This window comes from Hoplias malabaricus, chromosome 10 (assembly GCF_029633855.1).
Source record: "Hoplias malabaricus isolate fHopMal1 chromosome 10, fHopMal1.hap1, whole genome shotgun sequence".
Classification (NCBI taxonomy): domain Eukaryota; kingdom Metazoa; phylum Chordata; class Actinopteri; order Characiformes; family Erythrinidae; genus Hoplias; species Hoplias malabaricus.
The window spans coordinates 37,413,983-37,432,844 of record NC_089809.1 but is presented as its reverse complement, the minus strand read 5'-3'; the positions used below and the strand labels follow the sequence as shown (position 1 = coordinate 37,432,844).

Here is an 18,862-nt window from a genome sequence, read left to right as displayed (position 1 = left end):
ACTCGACCTGCTGTGGGCGCGCCGGAGGAGGAGGAGTCTCAGTGAGAATTTGGCCAATCAGAGCCGAGCCTCCAGACAGCGTGCTCCTGCTCCTCGCATGTAAACAAGCCGCTGTCAGCGGAGAGGGAGGCTCAGCTCAGCACAGGAAACAGGACGGGGATTATTCAAGCAAGGTTTCTCTTTAGCCAGATAACTTAGAACCAAAGTTGAGGATTTTCAAATAGTAGAGTCCCTCAGCTCTTCTCCTATTAGACAGGCTTGAATTCAGGACACGTATTTATTTACGTGCAGAACTTCATTTTATTCAAACCATGGCTCATTCTCAACGGTGTCCCGCTGGTGAGAGCCCTTCAGAATAAATTAGGGCGAGAGAACAACGTAATACGTTCGAACGACATAAAACACAACTATAAACTAGGTACATTAGCAACAACAACGACAATAAAGAACAAAGTATCTTTTTTAGCCCCGCCCACTGGCTATACTGATACAGTTCAGTTCATAACATTTAAGCTTGGGTTAATAATGGCTGGGCTGATGTGAAAGAGATATTAAAACACAGAGTGTGTGTTCCTGTCTAGCACATGCTAATTTATAGCATTTAGAAACCAATGTTTGTGTTTGTCTTTTAACCTTTAAATTTAGTACTTCAAACATCAAGTTATATTTACATTAATTTGTGAATCTGTTTAAAATCTCAGATCTGAAATAGGTACCAAGAAACGTACTTATTTCCAATCATTTTTAAGGTGGAAGAGTGCTGTAAGACAAAAACTCTCATCAAAAATCCAAATATTTATGAGCTTACTGCTAGTGTTGGTTAGCACTTAAAATACTTATATTTGTTCTGTAAACATTATGACCCCTGGATCATTCTAAAAATCCTTAGAATATTTATCCTAAGAATATTTATGCCCTATAATGGTTATATTGTTTGTATTATTACCCGTTTGTCGTAAACATAACACGTCATGAGTTCACGTAATCCTCAATAGAACATGCTTACAAACAGGAAATAAAAACAGTTTCTTATTCTAGTACTCATTCATTCATTCATTATCTGTAACCGCTTATCCAATTCAGGGTTGCGGTGGGTCCAGAGCCTACCTGGAATCATTGGGGATTACACTCTGGAGGGGGCGCCAGTCCTTCACAGGGCAACACAGACTCACACCTACAGACACTTTTGAGTCGCCAGTCCACCTACTAACGTGTGTTTTTGGACTGTGGGAGGAAACCGGAGCACCCGGAGGAAACCCACGCAGACAAGGAGAACACACCACACTCCTCACAGACAGTCACCCGGAGGAAACCCACGCATACACGGGAGAACACACCACACTCCTCACAGACAGTCACCCGGAGGAAACCCACGCATACACGGGAGAACACACCACACTCCTCACAGACAGTCACCCGGAGGAAACCCACGCATACACGGGAGAACACACCACACTCCTCACAGACAGTCACCCGGAGGAAACCCACGCATACACGGGAGAACACACCACACTCCTCACAGACAGTCACCCGGAGGAAACCCACGCAGACACAGGGAGAACACACCACACTCCTCACAGACAGTCACCCAGAGCGGGAATCGAACCCACAACCATTTAGCCCAAATATTACAAGGGAAAGTGGGGGGAAAATTGGTATGAAAACGTTTATTGAAAAAGAAATGCACATAAATCATACTGACAAGTGGCTGTTCAGAACACAAGTAAAATACATTAGTTATGCAAGTCACAAAAAAAATGAAAAAGAAAGAAAGAAGAGACAATGGTGTACATTTAATACAAATGTGACTCTAAAATGTAAGAAGAAACAAATCATAATGTTGCTAAAAAACCTACTCCTTTGGCAAAATGCTGCATTATTCCAGTAAACTAAAACAAATGAAAGCATAGTCTAATTCTTAGTGAGCGATGCCACTTCAACTATTCCACACATGAACAGAGAGAGAGAGAGAGAGAGAGAGAGAGAGAGAGAGAGAGAGAGAGTACTTTTGCTACATTAGTACGTAAAACATTGTACAGAGTGGGTGGCTCACAGAGACAAGTGTGTTTCCCTGTGCATAGTCATTTGCTGTTGTCCAAGTGTTTTGGACAGATTTTCAAGTTCGTGATTAATGCATTGTCGCACTGTTTTACCTCTAGATCCTCAAGACATTTCAAGGCAAAAATAAAATCCCTGTTATCAACATTAAAAGTCAGGCTACCGAAGACAAAAAGGGAAGCTACTCTTCCAGACGGATTTATGAAATCATTCCCTGTCCCTTTAACAACAGAAAAAAACACATTATCCATAATAAAAAAATAAAATAATAAAATGAAATGGGTAACAGAGCGAGAGAAACTCGCATCACGCAAAACAACACAAAAATCTACATCCTACGCCTGACTGCACAAGTATTACATCTAAACAAATCATACGCTGACAACTGAAGATGAGTCTCGTGTTCACAGGAAACCGCGAGTACAGTTCTGCACTCTTCTTATCTACAAGGTCCTGTCCGTTCCTTCGTCAGAGACTGAAATCAGCAGTCATTATAAATTTGCAAAATGTCAGATTTGTGATTTTATCCAGTTCAAAGAACACGACAAAACAAAATATTGCGGACACTACCAACGACTAACCTTCCTGCTACGCTGCCTTTAAATATTAACTTCACATATTACATTTGTATGTAACTAATCAAACATAAGGCATCAAACAAAACCACAGAAAGGTCTCTATAGTGTGAAAAAGTAAAAATATCTCCATGTTCGCAGGTCTTAACAGTCGATTGACAATAAAAAGGTGGTTTCACAGTCCTGGGACAAGCGAGCATTTGAGTTTCATTCAAATTTGTTAAAATGTTCATTGATTACAAATATTTCCACAAGGCAATGCACACAATCACATAAATTTAGCTTCTCCAGTATGTACAAAGATAATTAACACATTTGTCAAGTAATCTGCATTTTAGAAAAGAGTACATGTGAACTGATATGACCCTGAGAAGTGGACTGCAGATTCAGAGCTAACAACGATACAAAATAAAACAAATTACAATTAAAAACTACTTTTTGTTTCAAGAGGACTACGCAGTCATACACACTACAAATGCACACTATCGTAAGAAAAACAGTGCCGCTTGCACTGCACATACATACCTTGCACTGCAGAGAAAACAACTTCATACTGATATGTTATATACTCAGTTTTTTTCCTTTTTAAAAATATTTGGAAGTTTTTTTTTTTTTAAATATATTTTACATATTTTGCAATCTACTCCTAGACAAGGCTTTTAGTGACAATACATTTAAAATGAAAGAGAGAGAGCGAGAGACGATCTACTCTAGGCTGCTTTCCTCTCATCTAGAGAGGCGCTGCTGATTATTTAGTGACTAACTTTGTTAAAAAATAAAGTATGGCTTTGAAAAAATGACACAAAAGATGTTCTGAAGTAAGTAGAGGCTAGAGGCAGGTTACAGAATTCCTGCACGCTCAGTGGAATTACAAGACGTCACCAAATTGTGATGATTAAAACACCAGTTCTCTGGGCTTCACGACTGAGACACAGAGCTAAAATGGCGCCTGATTTGGACATACGCTCAAGCAGACCGGTACCTGCACTGAAGTAAAGTGACCTATGCTATTGATTTCGAAGGACTCCGTTCCCTCTCTGTGAAAAGGCTGATTCCCAGTGGAGGTGGGCTACTAGAGGGAGTTGTGTCTGGTTTGGCACAGTAGGGACGGCTTTAGTAGTTGTGCTGCCTTTGCCCGGGCTGGTGGACAAGGCCCGCAGTGGCTTTGGCCTGCTTGGCCCCTCCGTCACGCAGCAGGTTAAGGCGGCGAAGGGCGTTGCGGGACAGCTGTTGGTTTTCACGGATCCTTTGAGCCAAGCGGCTGTTTTTAGCCTGATCCAGGAAGTTTGGATGGGTGGCAGCGTAAGCGGCTGCATAGCAGCCAGTGGGGTGACTTGGCCCGTGCTGAACTTCAGTCCTGCTGAGATGATAACAGAGTATGAATCAGACTTTGGGTAAACTACATGATTTTTAAACCACTAACAGATTATTAACAAATAAAAACACCACCACTTCTCACTTGTTGCTCCACTAAAACTAGCATACCCCAAATCCCATTACTCTCGTTACCTAGGAGACACAGCAAACATGGAAGTGTAACAGCTGCCTGCTGTAATTGTTTGTGCCACTATTTGCATTTAGCTGAAAAGGAATCACACGTATTCGGGTGTGGTCTTGTGTGGGTAGATGAGGACAGCATGGTCTCTACTGACTGCTGGAGTGGAGTAGCAGCACATTTCACAAGGCAGAAATATACTTGTTTTTATTATTAGATTTTCTGTTCCTCCGAATTGTACAAAGGTAAAAGTCCATATGACTGGACACATGCTCTGTTTATATCTTTATTATCACTGGCTAAACCCAGCGTGAAAGTCAAATCATTTTAGTCTGAGCCACTTGCAAACTGCTGCGTTTTATCTCTAAACCCACTTGACATTAACAGACCAAAATTCAAACATTCTCCTCTTTTATCATTTTATGACCATTATAATTTAAGTAAACAAAAATTATGCTAGGCGTCACGGTGGCGCAGCAGGTAGTGTCGCAGTCACGCAGCTCCAGGGATCTGGAGGTTGTGGGTTTGATTCCCGCTCCGGGTGACTGTCTGTGAGGAGTGTGGGGAGTTCTCCCTGTGTCTGCGTGGGTTTCCTCCGGGTGACTGTCTGTGAGGAGTGTGGTGTGTTCTCCCTGTGTCTGCGTGGGTTTCCTCCGGGTGACTGTCTGTGAGGAGTGTGGCGTGTTCTCCCTGTGTCTGTGTGGGTTTCCTCCGGGTGACTGTCTGTGAGGAGTGTGGCGTGTTCTCACTGTGTCTATGTGGGTTTCCTCCGGGTGACTGTCTGTGAGGAGTGTGGTGTGTTCTCCCTGTGTCTGTGTGGGTTTCCTCCGGGTCCAAAAAACACACGTTGGTAGGTGGATTGGTGACTCAAAAAAGTGTGTGTGTGTGTTGCCCTGTGAAGGACTGGCACCCCCTCCAGGGTGTATTGCACCCAATGATTCCAGGTAGGCTCTGGACCCACCGTGACCCTGAACTGGATAAGCGCTTACAGATAATGAATGAATAAATGAAAAAATTAAGCTGAAAAAAAGTAAGTATTAATCAGCTGTGTTCACAATTGCTATGATCAAAATCACCATTTTTGAATGGTCTAAACCTAACCTCATGTACTTTTGGATAAAATGTTATCCCTAAGAACAGAACAAATGAATGCACTTGCTTTTGCAGCACTTATTCCTTGATGGAACTCAGTGATGAATAAATTCTTCTTGCTTCCCATTTTCAAACTATCTCATTTTTAGGTTATGTGCTGTTGAATAAAATGAGAATTCATTCATTCATTATCTGTAACCCTTATCCAGTTCAGGGTGGGTCCAGAGCCTACCTGGAATCATTGGGCGCAAGGCGGGAATACACCCTGGAGGGGGCGCCAATCCTTCACAGGATAACACAGACACACACATTCACTCACACACTCACACCTACGGACACTTTTGAGTCGCCAATCCACCTACCAACGTGTGTTTTTGGACTGTGGTAGGAAACCGGAGCACCCGGAGGAAACCCACGCAGACACAGGGAGAACACACCAACTCCTCACAGACACGGAGCGGGAATCAAACCCACAACCTCCAGGTCCCTGGAGCTGTGTGACTGTGACACCTACCTACTCCACCGCCGTGCCACCCCTAAAATGAGAATTGTCATATTTAATACCATAAAATGACAAAAGAGAAGGAGAAAGTTTGAATTCTTTAAAACTCCCATTATTCCTTCTGTAATTTATCATGTTAACTGCAGTGAAAAGCTGAAGAAGCATACACATCTTGAGAAAAGGAGGAAACTGCAAGCGTGATTTTTGACGGAATTGTATCTTTATCTGATGTAAATTTTAATTTCACTACACTGAACAGAAGAATAAATATCTACCTGAGGTTGCTGGGCTCCATGGGGCTGTCCTTGCTGGGGCGGAGGCGAGAGCTGTGCACAGCATAGACGGACATACTGGGGTGCTCAATCAGCAGGTTCTCCAGAGGACTGGTCTCCAGCAGCACTGGAGCTCTCCCCCCTGCGGTAAAGCAGGGCGGCGGCGTGATGAACCAGCTCTCTTCCAGACCACATTCCGTATTCAGCCTCAGAAAGCCCCCGTCCTCAGGGTCTGTGTCTGCTGCTGAGTCCAGAGAGGAGCAGGAGGAGTAGCGCAGAGGGCAGTCAGGACCATCCACGTCCTCTGAGCACACTTCCACCAGCCCATCCCCACAGGCACTGGAGCAGGCCCCTCCTACAAACACACACAATACATTCCTTTACAAGAATCTGCAGGACATCTGAGTCTGAGTCCATATATTTTGGATAAAATAAAATCCATGTTTTATTATAAATTTTTAGTTAAAATACATTTCATTCAAACCAGAGCACCCGGAGGACACCCACATTGACACAGGGAGAACACACCAAACTCCTCACAGATCCTCCAAACAGACCAGTTCAAAACTCAAATCAGCACTCAAATCACCAACACGTAGAACGGTACGAGGGTTTCGGACATTTTTACCCATTTTATAGAAAAACAAAGCAAATATAACAACATAATTAAAGAGAACAGTTCAGAGCAGCATTTCAAACTGGCCTTTCAAACACAACAGGATTTTAATGGATGTGGAAAATTGCTGAAGGGGAAACACAGCAAACTGCATCTGTTACCACCAATAAAATAAAGGACTGAGGTTTGCATTTTTGTCTGGAAGACCTAGGAGCTCTGAATTATGTTTTCATAGTTCAGAGCTATTTTTATTCTGTGAGGTTCCTGGCAGCTCATCAAATATGGTGTAAACAATGGCAGTTGAGCCAGTCCGTGTGGTGCATTACACAACATATCCTGTAGATGGTAGTACAGCTTGCAGTAACACACAATAAGTTCCCACAGTACTCTTTAGTTTAATTCACCAAAGGATATTCAATAGAAAATGGCAATTAGCTGATTCATTTAGACACTACTGGTTTAATCATTGTCTGAAAGAGCACTTCAGTTATTCTACATAATGAATAGTTTTAGGACTGTCCTTTTCTGAACTGGAAAACATATGAATGCTCTCGCTTCAGTGCTAAAGCTCTTTAGAATTCCAACAGCAGCAGTGTGATTATAGTGAATTTCAAATACTGTTGTTAAATACCTCCCCATTATGTAGCCTACCGTCAACCAGCATCCATATCAATACCATACCAATGCTATGATTAAATAACTTTTTTGTAATTTTCTTATAACTTCACAGATACTAAAATTATTACATGCGCTCTTTAAAAAAGCCAAACAGAGCAAAAAGGGTTTAAAGGCTAAGCACCACTTAATGGACCTCCATGAATATTTCACATTATTTTAGTTACTGACAGATATAAGTATGAATTAAAATGAAAATAGCTGCTTAATTTGCTTTAAAACTGACAATTTTATTAAATTGACGGAAAAACCCGAGCTCGCTACGGAAATTCTTGAAGGCGACCGTGACGTCACTGGTGGACAACAGCTGAACAACGCCGCGGTAAAACACCGTTATGACTGACTGTTATGACAGTATCTAGCTAAATAACCAACATTATTCATGACAATAGCCTAGCAATAAGCTAAACTCAAATGTAGAGGTACCGTTATTCTTGTAAATGTGATCGAAGTCGAACTCGAATTCATCCGACACTATAAACCTCCGTAATGCAGCTACGTAGCCGAGTATAATCTGAGCCACCGAGTTTAGCGAGTCAAGCTAACGTTAACTAACACCAACTAAAACAGGCGAAGTGAGTGTCCTTACCCTGTTTACCTCCATGTTACAGAGGCTCTTGAACACCTTTCGTTGGTGTCCTTACATGCCCATATTGTTGGAAAAGCGCCAGTGAAATGAGCTACAGATAACGGAGTGAGCGGATGGTCCTTTCCAAAGTGCCCGTTTAAAGTTGACAAATTTAGTCCATTTTCTGGATATTTTGGGATCTTTGGGCCATTTGTTCACAGATGTCCCACTGTACATTGAATGATTGCAGCCAAAAACAACACACCTTTTCGTCATTTTGCATTAAATTAAGTGCAGCTTCTAGAGTGTTGTCCACCATCTACGTCACAGGCAAGACGCCTATTAGAGTTTCCCAACACCGTTGGGGCGGGGACCAACGGTCTTTTAAACCTTATTCCTTGAATTAGTAAGAAATAACATGTTTTCTGACTATCAATAAACAGAAGTTAGGAACTCAAATTCCACTGTATTTATTTGTTTGGCACTTTCATATCGCTGGTGCTTAGCCTTTAAACTTTCCTGTGGATGGTTCTTTAAAACTGTGAGGAAGCTTTTGAGATAGAACATATATTACAAGAGAATTCTACTGATTTTATGACTATAATAACAGGGTTGGAGTGGTTTCCTGAGAACCTTACCTTGAGTAGTTTAAAGCGGCGATGACAGGAATCCAATGTCTTTAGAGTTTAATGCCCTTAAAAGCTCTTTTGCAGAAAGCTGTTATATCAAATGTCTATAAACATGTTGCCTGATGCCTGTAAAATTGTATTATGATTCTGAGATATTGTTTTGGCCTGAAACATTTTTCTTATCTGGTTAATTAATGTTAAGGTGTATGTCTCAGATAAAATTCTTCTGAAAAACCTTGTTAACACTCGTAAAGTACCAGATCTCACCTGTTTTTCTACAAACTATTTCCAAAATGTTTTAAACATAACACTGAAGTAAATTTATGTGCAGCGTAATTTTCTTCAAAAGAGAAGTAGATACTTAACAAAAATAGAATTTAAGAACAAACTGTGACCCATATCCACAGCTACATGAACTGTACAGAAAATAACCAAAAATAATAAAGGTCTGCTTGTTGTCACCAAATATTTGGACACTTCCACTGATAGGCTTTTTAAAAAGAAGGCCCTTAACCCTCTTACAGAGCTCTTCACTGTGTCTGCAAAGGCAATTAAACTCTTATCCCCTCAACAGAACTGAACGATTAGAAAACAGGCTCTGTCCAAGTGGACACAAAATGAAAACATCTTATTTTGCTACACAGTGGATCTGGTCATCGGCCAGCTTTGTTTCCCCAGATGGTTCTGGACTTTTGCTGTGGGCAAGAAAAAAAATCATATCTACTCAACCAGACACCATGGAGGTGAAAGGTAACTGAAACAGAGCTATATTTACACAAACCCCTGGAGCAGACACTTTTGTGTGATATATTAAGAGGTTTGTTGGCCGCAGATCTAATGCCCTCCTCGCCCTCCCTTGTTCAGAGCCTTAGAGGACTGGACGGAGCTAGACAGATCCACTTGCACTTGAAATATTCACACCCAACATGCTGTGAGACAGGGCTGAAGTGACACTCTTGGGTTGCACAAGGCTTCATTATAACAGCAAGCATAAGGTTTAGTTTTTTGGCAACAGTGTGTTTAAAGGTAAGATGAGGTCACTGCAAACTCTAGGGGGTCTTAAAAGAAATGTAAACAGGAGATAAACATATCGTTCTGTTCAATGTTTTGGTTTCGTTGTGTTGAGAAAACCTGCATTGAGAGATGGGCAATAAAAAAAAGACCTTCAAAAGACTTACAATGCTTTTCTAAATACCTTTCTCGGTTTCTCAGCTCTTCATTTTATTATTCTCCTGTATTAACCCATGAAATCCCACGCTTGTTACATCCTATGGTTTACTATTCAGTTACTACACTGAACACAAACTAGCCAAGTTATACTTTAGCTAAGCAGATTGGTAATAAAAATGTCCTGTTTGTGCTGGAGGGGGCACCCTGGAGGGGGCGCCAGTCCTTCACAGGGCAACACACACACACACACATTCACTCACACCTACGGACAATTTTGAGTCGTCAATCCACCTACCAACGTGTGTTTTAGACTGTGGGAGGAAACCCACGCGGACACGGGAAGAACACACCACACTCCTCACAGACAGTCACCCGGAGGAAACCCACGCAGACACAGGGAGAACACACCACACTCCTCACAGACAGTCAACCGGAGGAAACCCACGCAGACACAGAGAGAACACACAGAAATCACAGACAGTCACCCGGAGCGGGAATCGAACCCACAACTTCCAGGCCCCTGGAGCTGTGTGACTGCGACACCTACCTGCTGCGCCACCGTGCCGCTCTATTCTAAAACATTTTTTGTGGAAAGACAAGTATTGCCTTTAAATCGACGCATTCAAACCCAAAACACTTTATCATAGTGTTTCAGTGTCCCTACAATGTAACATTTAAGAATATCTATATTTAAATTTCAGTGCTGTTTTTGTCCCCTTTCCACCCCTGGGCAACGGTATTTATGGTGCATGAAAGACTGCTGAGCTATTTATGGTGAGAGATCACTTACCAAGATAATCAACAAGGATCCACTCCTCGTCATCTTCATTTTCGTTAAAGTCCACATCTGCAGGACACCCACCGGCCTCCTCCAGGGCATCTCCAAACAGGATGCTGGTGAACCTCTGGAACATGGTGAGGATGCTGGGAGAGGAGTGGGCCTGCTGGTGGCTGAAGATGGAGCTCTTTGGTCATCAGCTGCTGGAGCCACTCACAGAGGCCTCCGATAAGGTGCTGAAGTGCATCAGTTTCTTCTTCTTGTGTGAAGAATGTCACTAACAAAGGTTAGTCATAGCTTTCACAAGTTGTGCAAAATCTAAGGTCCTGTGGACAGAAGATGGAAGATAAGAGAGAGAAAAATTAGAGAGGAACTGATAGAAATAACAGAAACAAACATGGAACCAGTCCGTATTTCCAAACGCTCACATTTAAGAGGTCATAAACTCACCCCTTGACTTCTCAGCATACACATTTACTAATGGTTTACAGATGCATTAAAGGGTGTTTTCACATGCCACACTACCCATAATTAGGTGAAGCACAGCAGGGACCTGAGTCCTGAAGAAGCTTTGGTGTGAAAAATACTACAATTGAGTTCTCATCAGGAACTGAGCCCAATTCAAAGTCTATTGACAATGTGAACACAAAAAGAACTGAGCTGGTTCATTTTGAAAAGACTCTATGTGAGAACAGCCATAGTCTGAATTCCAGAGCAGTAATAAACTTAGTCCGGAAACACAGAACTCTTCATACTGCTGGGGCAAGGCTTTGCATTTGTCTGAAACTGGTTCTATGCTATGTGCGAGTGCATCCCAAAACTGCTCAGGCAAGATTGTCTTGATTTTGTAGTTCGGTCAAATTACATGTTTATCATCATTAAAATGCCAACTAGCACAGAACGACAGCCCCTGCCCAGTAGAGCAAGGCCTGTAAGGCAATCAATTCTAGGTAATGATACACTTCTTCATAGGAAGCTGATACCAGTGACAACTGCTCTTTGTGTGGATCACTCTGTTCATAACTATGACTCATGAGGAACCTCTTATCTGTTATTTTGCATGCAGCGACAACAGGACAGCTGTGCAGTGAAGCACTGAGAGCTTCCCCTCAACCAGCTGTGCCTTTATCTGACAAGCAGGCTATTCACAATCTCCAGCACCTGCTTGGTGCAGCATGCTTTGTCTGTGCTGGGGTTTGGGTCGGGGGTTGGTCGGCGGGGGCTGGGGGCTTAAGGTCAGGAATAGTACAGACCCCAAAAAAAGAGGATTAACCACAGAGGCTCACACAGGCAAACTGAAGCTTCTGCCACAAAGCAGCCACATTAAACAAAACAAATTAGAGAAATGTGTGTGACCGACAATGAGCTTTATAACTATGTTATAATGACCCTAAAATAACAGTGTCTCGTTGTCAGCAGAATCTCTGAGTCAAATGCAGCGTATGTAATTTGCAGGGCGTGTAATTTAAATTTTAAAGAACAGATCTGTATCAGTTTTGTATTTAGTAAACATTAATAATACAGTGTAAGGCTCATTTGTGTGAACACAGCCCAGGAAAAATATAAGGCTATATCAGGAAATATCTCAGAAAGCATGTGTTCATTAAATGTATTACCATTATAAACAGACAACAAATACACTAAACTGAAGCAGTCCAAAAATATCAGTACTTAAATAGTGGAGCCAACAACTTGTGTCCAAGTTTGAAGACTGGGCTGGGCTACGGAGGCAAATGTGTCTAAATTAGCATCAACATTAAAAACTTAAATACACTGCTGTATGTAGACAATATCAGGACAAAAACGTTTGGAAAACCTTAGCTTAACTTAGAGACTTCATCTTCTATCATCTCTCTGTAAATATTTATATTAAGAAAGAGAAATGTAGCATTTACACCATAACACTTTTTTTAAAGAGATTTCATTTAACTAATATAATTAGGCAACTTATATAAAGAACCATTTACAGGTGTATATTCAATCTGTAACCCTTTATCCAGTCCAGAGAAAAGACTGAGCAGTGCTGGACTAAACTTAGGAACAAACTAGCATTTGGGGCTAATTCCCTGAAAATACACGGATCACAAAGAGACTCAGCTGAACAGCAGGAGGTTTAAACAAGGGTTAAACACACTTGAGAGTCTTTATTGCAAAGCTCTTGGTCTTAAAACAGGCTCTGGACTAATTTAACCGTGTAAAGCGAATCTAAAATGATGTAACTGTGAACCGTTCCAAAGGCCTTTGCTGATGCTGCTGAGTAGAAAGAGAGAGTGGGGGGCGGATGAGGAGGTCTCCGTAACTCTACACCTCCAGGGCGTTACACTACAGGCCGAATCCGCCCGAACCAAACCGAGAAAACCCGAACAGAGTCGGCGAGCTGTGGTCGGTTAGAGCTGAACAAAGCCGGAGTATTCGCCAACACTGTTGAAGTTGGTTTATGTTTCACCAGAAATAATGCCGATGCAAACGACTTTTCTGGTCTATTTCTGACGTTAACGACTGTTTGCAGTGCATGTAAAAATAGTTAAGTTGATAAACCTACTGTTAACTGCCGCTGAGCAACAAAGAAAGACTCACCTGCGGCGCAGAACTGTAAACAGGAAGAGAGGAAAAAAAATAAAACTCTCAAAACAACAGAAGTTGCGTGGAAAATGAGGTAGAATGTTTTTAGCGATATAAAAATATATAAATACAGCGATTTTCTTTTCCCTTCACGGGGAGTCTGGACCCTCTGAGTGGGAGCTTCTGAGGCTGGTCTCTGCGGAGCTCCTCCGACTGCGAACCCCTTTGTTATTGTTGTGGAAAACGAACAGCTGATCGCAATGTGACGTCACGCCGACCAACCTATGGGAGGGACTCCTTTCTACACCGCCAACCAATCAGAAGCGCCGCTGTGCTGTGACGGACTGTCACCAACGCACGTGACCATGCACAGCCAGGACAAGACTGGGCAGAGCTCCTCAGGGGGCTGCAGGTTAGGCAGAGATAGGCTACAGTAATCTGAGGCGAGTCTCAAATAGCCTCCCTGCTCTCTATGTAGTGCACTTCGTAGGTCATAAACTACACCAATATACTGCGTTTATATTCAGCCACTATGGCCCAGGGCTTCTTGAAGTACACTATGTGATGGGACATCTAGTACTGGGTGTGTTGCCTTGTTTTTCACCCGTTAATGTCCATAGACCTATCAACAATGGCAAAGAGAAACTAAGCAAGCCTAGCTTAGCCAGACCGCTATTAGCCATACAGCCATTGTCACAGAGTTATTTTCAAAAACAGGAAAAGCCCACAATACATACCGTTGTCATTGGAAGGTCTGGATAAGCTTTGGTGGTTACAATAATAACAAATAAAAACTATATAGTTGATCTTGTCAGTTGCTGAGTGTGTGTATGATCATGGAAAGTCTGTTATTTTGTGTTCATAAAAAACTGAAGCACCATTTTGAGATGATAATAAAGCTACTCGTTTACCAGAAAGCTAAAAGAAAACATTTAAGTTTTTGAACAATTCTAAAACCAATAACCTTAACATTTTATCAACCAAGTGATCTATACTTTATAAAGACACAGGGCATCGCTGAAGCTAGATATTTATTACTGACTTCCATTTCTATAAGGGTCCGACTGATAAAACAGTTCTGTAACTAATTCACAGCCTTGTTTATTTTGATTAACACCTTGCGGTGGAGTTCTGGCTTTAATAATCCGGCGATCTCCCCTGTTGTCGTATAACGTTATACGCAAAGCTGTGCAGATGTAAATTACTCGTCAGAAAGTCAGTAACTGTGAGATGTGTCCGTGTATTCGTGTTGTTACAGGGACAGACAAGATGACTTTGTTTGTTAAATATATAGAAGAAAACAAAAGGCTGGGTCACAAACATAAAGAAGAGACTATGATAAATATTACCACAACAACATTCAAAACATTTCTGTTCGAGGCTCCAGTAAAACACTGAGTTGCACCGCGGTGGATGGTGGACCTACAGCACTGAAGCGGCCTGAGTGTGTCCCAGTTCATCTCTCAACCCTCTGACACCTTGAACGTGCAATTTTTAGTTCCCAAAAAGAGTACCAGGAAAAGAGGACCTCTGGTTACCGCCAAACGGTTCCAAAAACTGGAACTAGTTCACGAACTGGAATGTGAAATATGGCTGAACTAACAGCAGACGGTGTAGTGGCGCCACCTTACGTTCTCTCTTTGAAATACGGCTGAATTAACGGTTCCAACTTCTGTCAGACAGTCAGTAAGTGCAAATTAGAGGTGGGTGATACCGGGAATTTTGGTATCGATCTGATATCAAGTAAATACAGAGCCAGTATCGCTGATATCAATACCGATACCGCTACTCTTCGCCACGTGACGATGCAACAGCAAAAGACGGGGGGAGCTTGAGTATTGATCTTTTTACATGAGTTTTGCTTAATACCAATACCAGCGTTGGTATCGATATTTAGATCGATCCGCCCACCTCTAGTGCAAATGCCGCTTCTAGGCCGAAAAAAAGCCTCTTTTAGGCCGGTGTTCTGAGTTACATTTCTTTTTGTCTGTGATTGCCTGAGTAAAATCTGAGCACATCATCAGTTTGATGAATCTCTCATGTTAATATACTATTGCTTCTCGTTTCAGTTTATTAAAGCATTTAGCAATAGAAACATACTTGCAATAAAATTTCTACCAAACTGCATCTCAATCTAATGCTCCAATAACAAGCTAATGTTCTAATCGCAAGTAAATACACCATAAGCTAGTGTGGATACAATATTATGCTTTGATACATTTCAGCATAATACATGTTACACCCATACTTTCCAAATTAGGGAAAAATTGGCAATTTATATTTCATTTATTTGTCTACAGAATTTAGTAACCAAAAAAAAAAAAGTCCAAAGATACACCGTCTAACCCCTTTTTATTCCTGAAAATGGAATTTAAAAAAAGATACTGAATTTATACTAAAACTACAGATGCAATAAAATGTTTCATAAAAACATTTTAATCATATTAGAAGTTCTGTATTATTTTTCAATGTCAGATTGTTTGACATGAATAGGTTAAATAAAATGGACCATGAACAATAAGCGAGAGAAAGCTTCTCTTTCTGGGGTAGGCTTTGATACATTGTGTCAAACAAAGAAGAGAAAATGATGACACATCGCTGCACAAGATGTAGGTCACCAGTTTTGGGGATTACAAAGACCCCCCTACTCCTGGCAGATGGATCTGAAGAGGCTGTCCTGAAAAGGGAGGACTATAGAGTCAGAATAGGGGGATTTTGGAGCACACTGAAGATGCTTCAACCCCCTTAAGTCTGGAACAAAAGCACTTCCATACTGGCGAGCCTGGAAACTGGGGGTTAGTAAAAGTGCTCTGAGTGTAACCCCAAAAATAAATATTATTTCAGTGCTCATCTTTTTCAGATAACGTGATTATATTTTTGATGTTTCAGTTTACAGTAAGTTACATAGTAATATAAATAAAATATCACAATATAAAATGGTTCAATATCGATGATATGATTTTAAAACACATTTTTAATATTGCAGTATACATTATTTACAGCCTCTGGCACAGACTGAAGTTCACTACAGGGCCCCAGTGCTGTCAGTTCACTGCAATCAATTTAAAATATAGTTTAAAAACATTAATATTGGCAAAGCCAAGAGGTTTATGATTCTGGTGATGTCATGTTTCTTGTTCTTGACAGTTTTTCTGTGACTTTTATAGTATTCATATTTATATTGAAATTATATGGCAAATATATTACGTTATATATATTTTTACCATATCACCCAGCCTGATAAGAACTGATAAAACTTTTGGGTTGAGTTGGTGTGTTGCTTGTAATCCTGATCTTATCACAAGTAATGGGTGTGTCTTAAGATGAAGCTGAATAAGTGTCCACGGATGCTTTATGTATTGTGTATAGACACGAGTAATGCTGAGCGATATGAGCGCAAATCAATATCACGATTAATTGTACATTTTACCACGATTCCGATTAATGAATGATTATTTTGATTTTGTATTTTTTTCATTACCCTCAAATTTCAGTGACTTCAATATGCTCCAGTATAAAAGCTGGGATATTTTTTTATAATGTTGCTGTTCATATTTGGTGTGTGATTGTGCTTTGGCGGTTGAAACTCTTTTTTTTGTCAGTGTTTATATATGACTTTGACTTACATTTGACTTCTTTGTGTTCAGTGTCGTCAAATTAAAGTCAAAACACAACAACGTGTCCAAACAACAAACGCTATGATTTTCTTTGGTACGAGTTGCTCGAATCACTCGGTCGGCCTCTGCGTTTAGGTTCTCCTCCATGTTACTTCCATGTGGGAGATAGGGGCAGATTCATGTGACTACAGCATGGTAGTGTGGTGTAACAGGGCCAGTACATGAACATACAGTGGAGACATCACAGAATTTAAAAAAATAGGAAAAAAATTGATATTTTGAAGGTTATGTCGATTAGAAGTTCTGAATGTCAATTTTGATTAAGTTTTGACTAATTGCCCAACCCTATACACGAGTGTTGAAAGGCAGTGAAGGGAATAAGGGTGGAGTGATGTTGTTTTTTGTCCTCTACACTGCATCATTTCCTGATGGTGATGTTGGCTGTTAGATAAATTTTCAAAAACATTCCTGCTAGGGTCAGGATCAGTGACCATTCCTGTGTCACTGTCAGCTTGCATTCTGGCTCCACTCCTTCAGGCCTCCACACACTCAGTGGTTGTTTAATGAGCGAACACTCTTCCTACTAAGCAAATATTTTTTCTACGGCCTGTGTTCCAACTGAAAAAGTGATGTAAGTGTGAAGCAGCACTCTCTTAGATAGTGTGATGCCTCTTTTATTCGTTGTCATCATGACTGTTCTTTTTCTCTCTCTCTCTCTAACCCTGATTGGAACCTATGTCAACAACATATATATACAGCAATTTTCTCTACTGTCCAAACTGACCATCAACGTTAGGTGTCAACTGAGTTTTAATATGTAATATCCACAATGGTAAAATAATGATAAATATGAATATAAACCAGATATATTTGGGGCACATCTGAAGGTACATGTCATAAAAAAAACAATCTGAAAATAAAACTCTGGCCAACATTGTATATATTCATCTATAACAATTATAGTGAAACAACATCTCAGGGATGGTGGAGTGTCTCTATAACTTTGTTGTGTAATAATTTGGTGTGTGAATGGTTAGAGGACGTATTGCTGCCACACAGATCCTGGGTTCAAACCCTGTCTCAGGCCACTGAGGAGTTTGGTGTGGTCTCTCTGTGTCTGCGTGGGTTTCCTCCCCCAGGTGGTTGGTAGATGGTTTGGTTGTGAAAAATTGTCCATGAGTGAGTGAGTGTGTGTTTTTATATGAACCATTAAATACACAGATTTTTTGTTTTTCAATGTCAGTTAATGTCCAGTCTCTGACTTTGGGCTGTTACCGTGGGGTCTTATTTGATTTGTGAGCCCCCAGTCTAAGCTCAAACGTGTGCCAAAGCTGGACCAGTCAATATAATGTCAAAGCATGCATAACATAAACAACATTAAGTGTACTGTACAGCCCTCTCAATAGTCTACAGCCTGGCTTATGTAATTTTGTTAATGTTTAGGGCATGTTCAGGACGTCTTGTGCAAGAGCAGCGAAAAGAGTTCAGTCACTCTCTGCCACTCTGTTTACCAATTATGTGTAATCAGGTGAACATTAAAGCTGTTGTTTATCTGAGCAAGAAGTTTTCTTCCTAGAAGACTGACATCATGTATTACTGCCATGTTTGTGCCAATATGTACAACTAAAGAAATTCCTAGAAGACTCTGGAATGGAAACAGTCGACAAAATGGAAGTGTCAATTAATCAAAAAGTGAAAAGACATACACCACGTCCAAACGTGCACTGGTGCTAATTTGTGCTTTTAGCTATTTCAAGTTACTTCACCCTTAAATAAACCGCTGACAGGTCTCTACACCCTGTGTTGGCTAGAGGGGGATTAACCCCCTCATCACTGGGCTGTGGAGAAGTGGCATTGTGTTCTCTAGAGTGATGTAGCCCCATAGAATACATTTAGGTGGAATTCAATGAGTCACAGTGATCAGAACTAAATCAGCTACTGACCTCACGAAGGTTCTTGTGGCTGAATCCAATCCAATCAAATCTAATAAATCTAATCTTCACATTAATATTGCATTATCTAGTCTAAAGTCTGGTCGGAAGCATAGAGGAAAGTGGGGGGGGGGGGGGGGGCAGGACTCCCTGTAAATGTAGTTTTTTAGAATGCATGATATACTGAGAATGTAGTTGTGTGTGTTTAGAATTAATTTAAACAGTTCTGCTGCACTCTACCTTTCAGAAAGCATCTGGTGGGTTTTAAAATCTTTGTTATTTGAGCAAATCCTTTAAAATATCCTACAGATTTCTGTAAATT

The 18,862-nt window shown here is 41.0% G+C and overlaps 1 protein-coding gene across 4 annotated transcripts; it reads right to left on the bottom strand.

The window, feature by feature from the left end:
* Nucleotides 1-1,665: 1,665 nt before the first annotated feature.
* Nucleotides 1,666-13,218, bottom strand: tp53inp1 (tumor protein p53 inducible nuclear protein 1). 4 transcript variants are annotated; one of them, XM_066682541.1, is made up of 4 exons: nucleotides 13,008-13,218; nucleotides 10,443-10,756; nucleotides 5,998-6,349; nucleotides 1,666-3,993 (listed from the first exon to the last, which is right to left on the bottom strand). In XM_066682541.1, exons 2-4 carry the CDS (start codon nucleotides 10,564-10,566, stop codon nucleotides 3,747-3,749), a joined length of 723 nt encoding a protein of 240 aa, XP_066538638.1. In that variant the 5' UTR covers nucleotides 10,567-10,756; nucleotides 13,008-13,218; the 3' UTR covers nucleotides 1,666-3,746. The 4 variants fall into 4 exon arrangements, with proteins under 4 accessions (XP_066538638.1, XP_066538641.1, XP_066538640.1 ...); XM_066682544.1 differs by having other exon boundaries at nucleotides 1,666-3,990; XM_066682543.1 differs by having other exon boundaries at nucleotides 13,124-13,202.
* Between the last annotated feature and the right edge of the window lie 5,644 nt (nucleotides 13,219-18,862).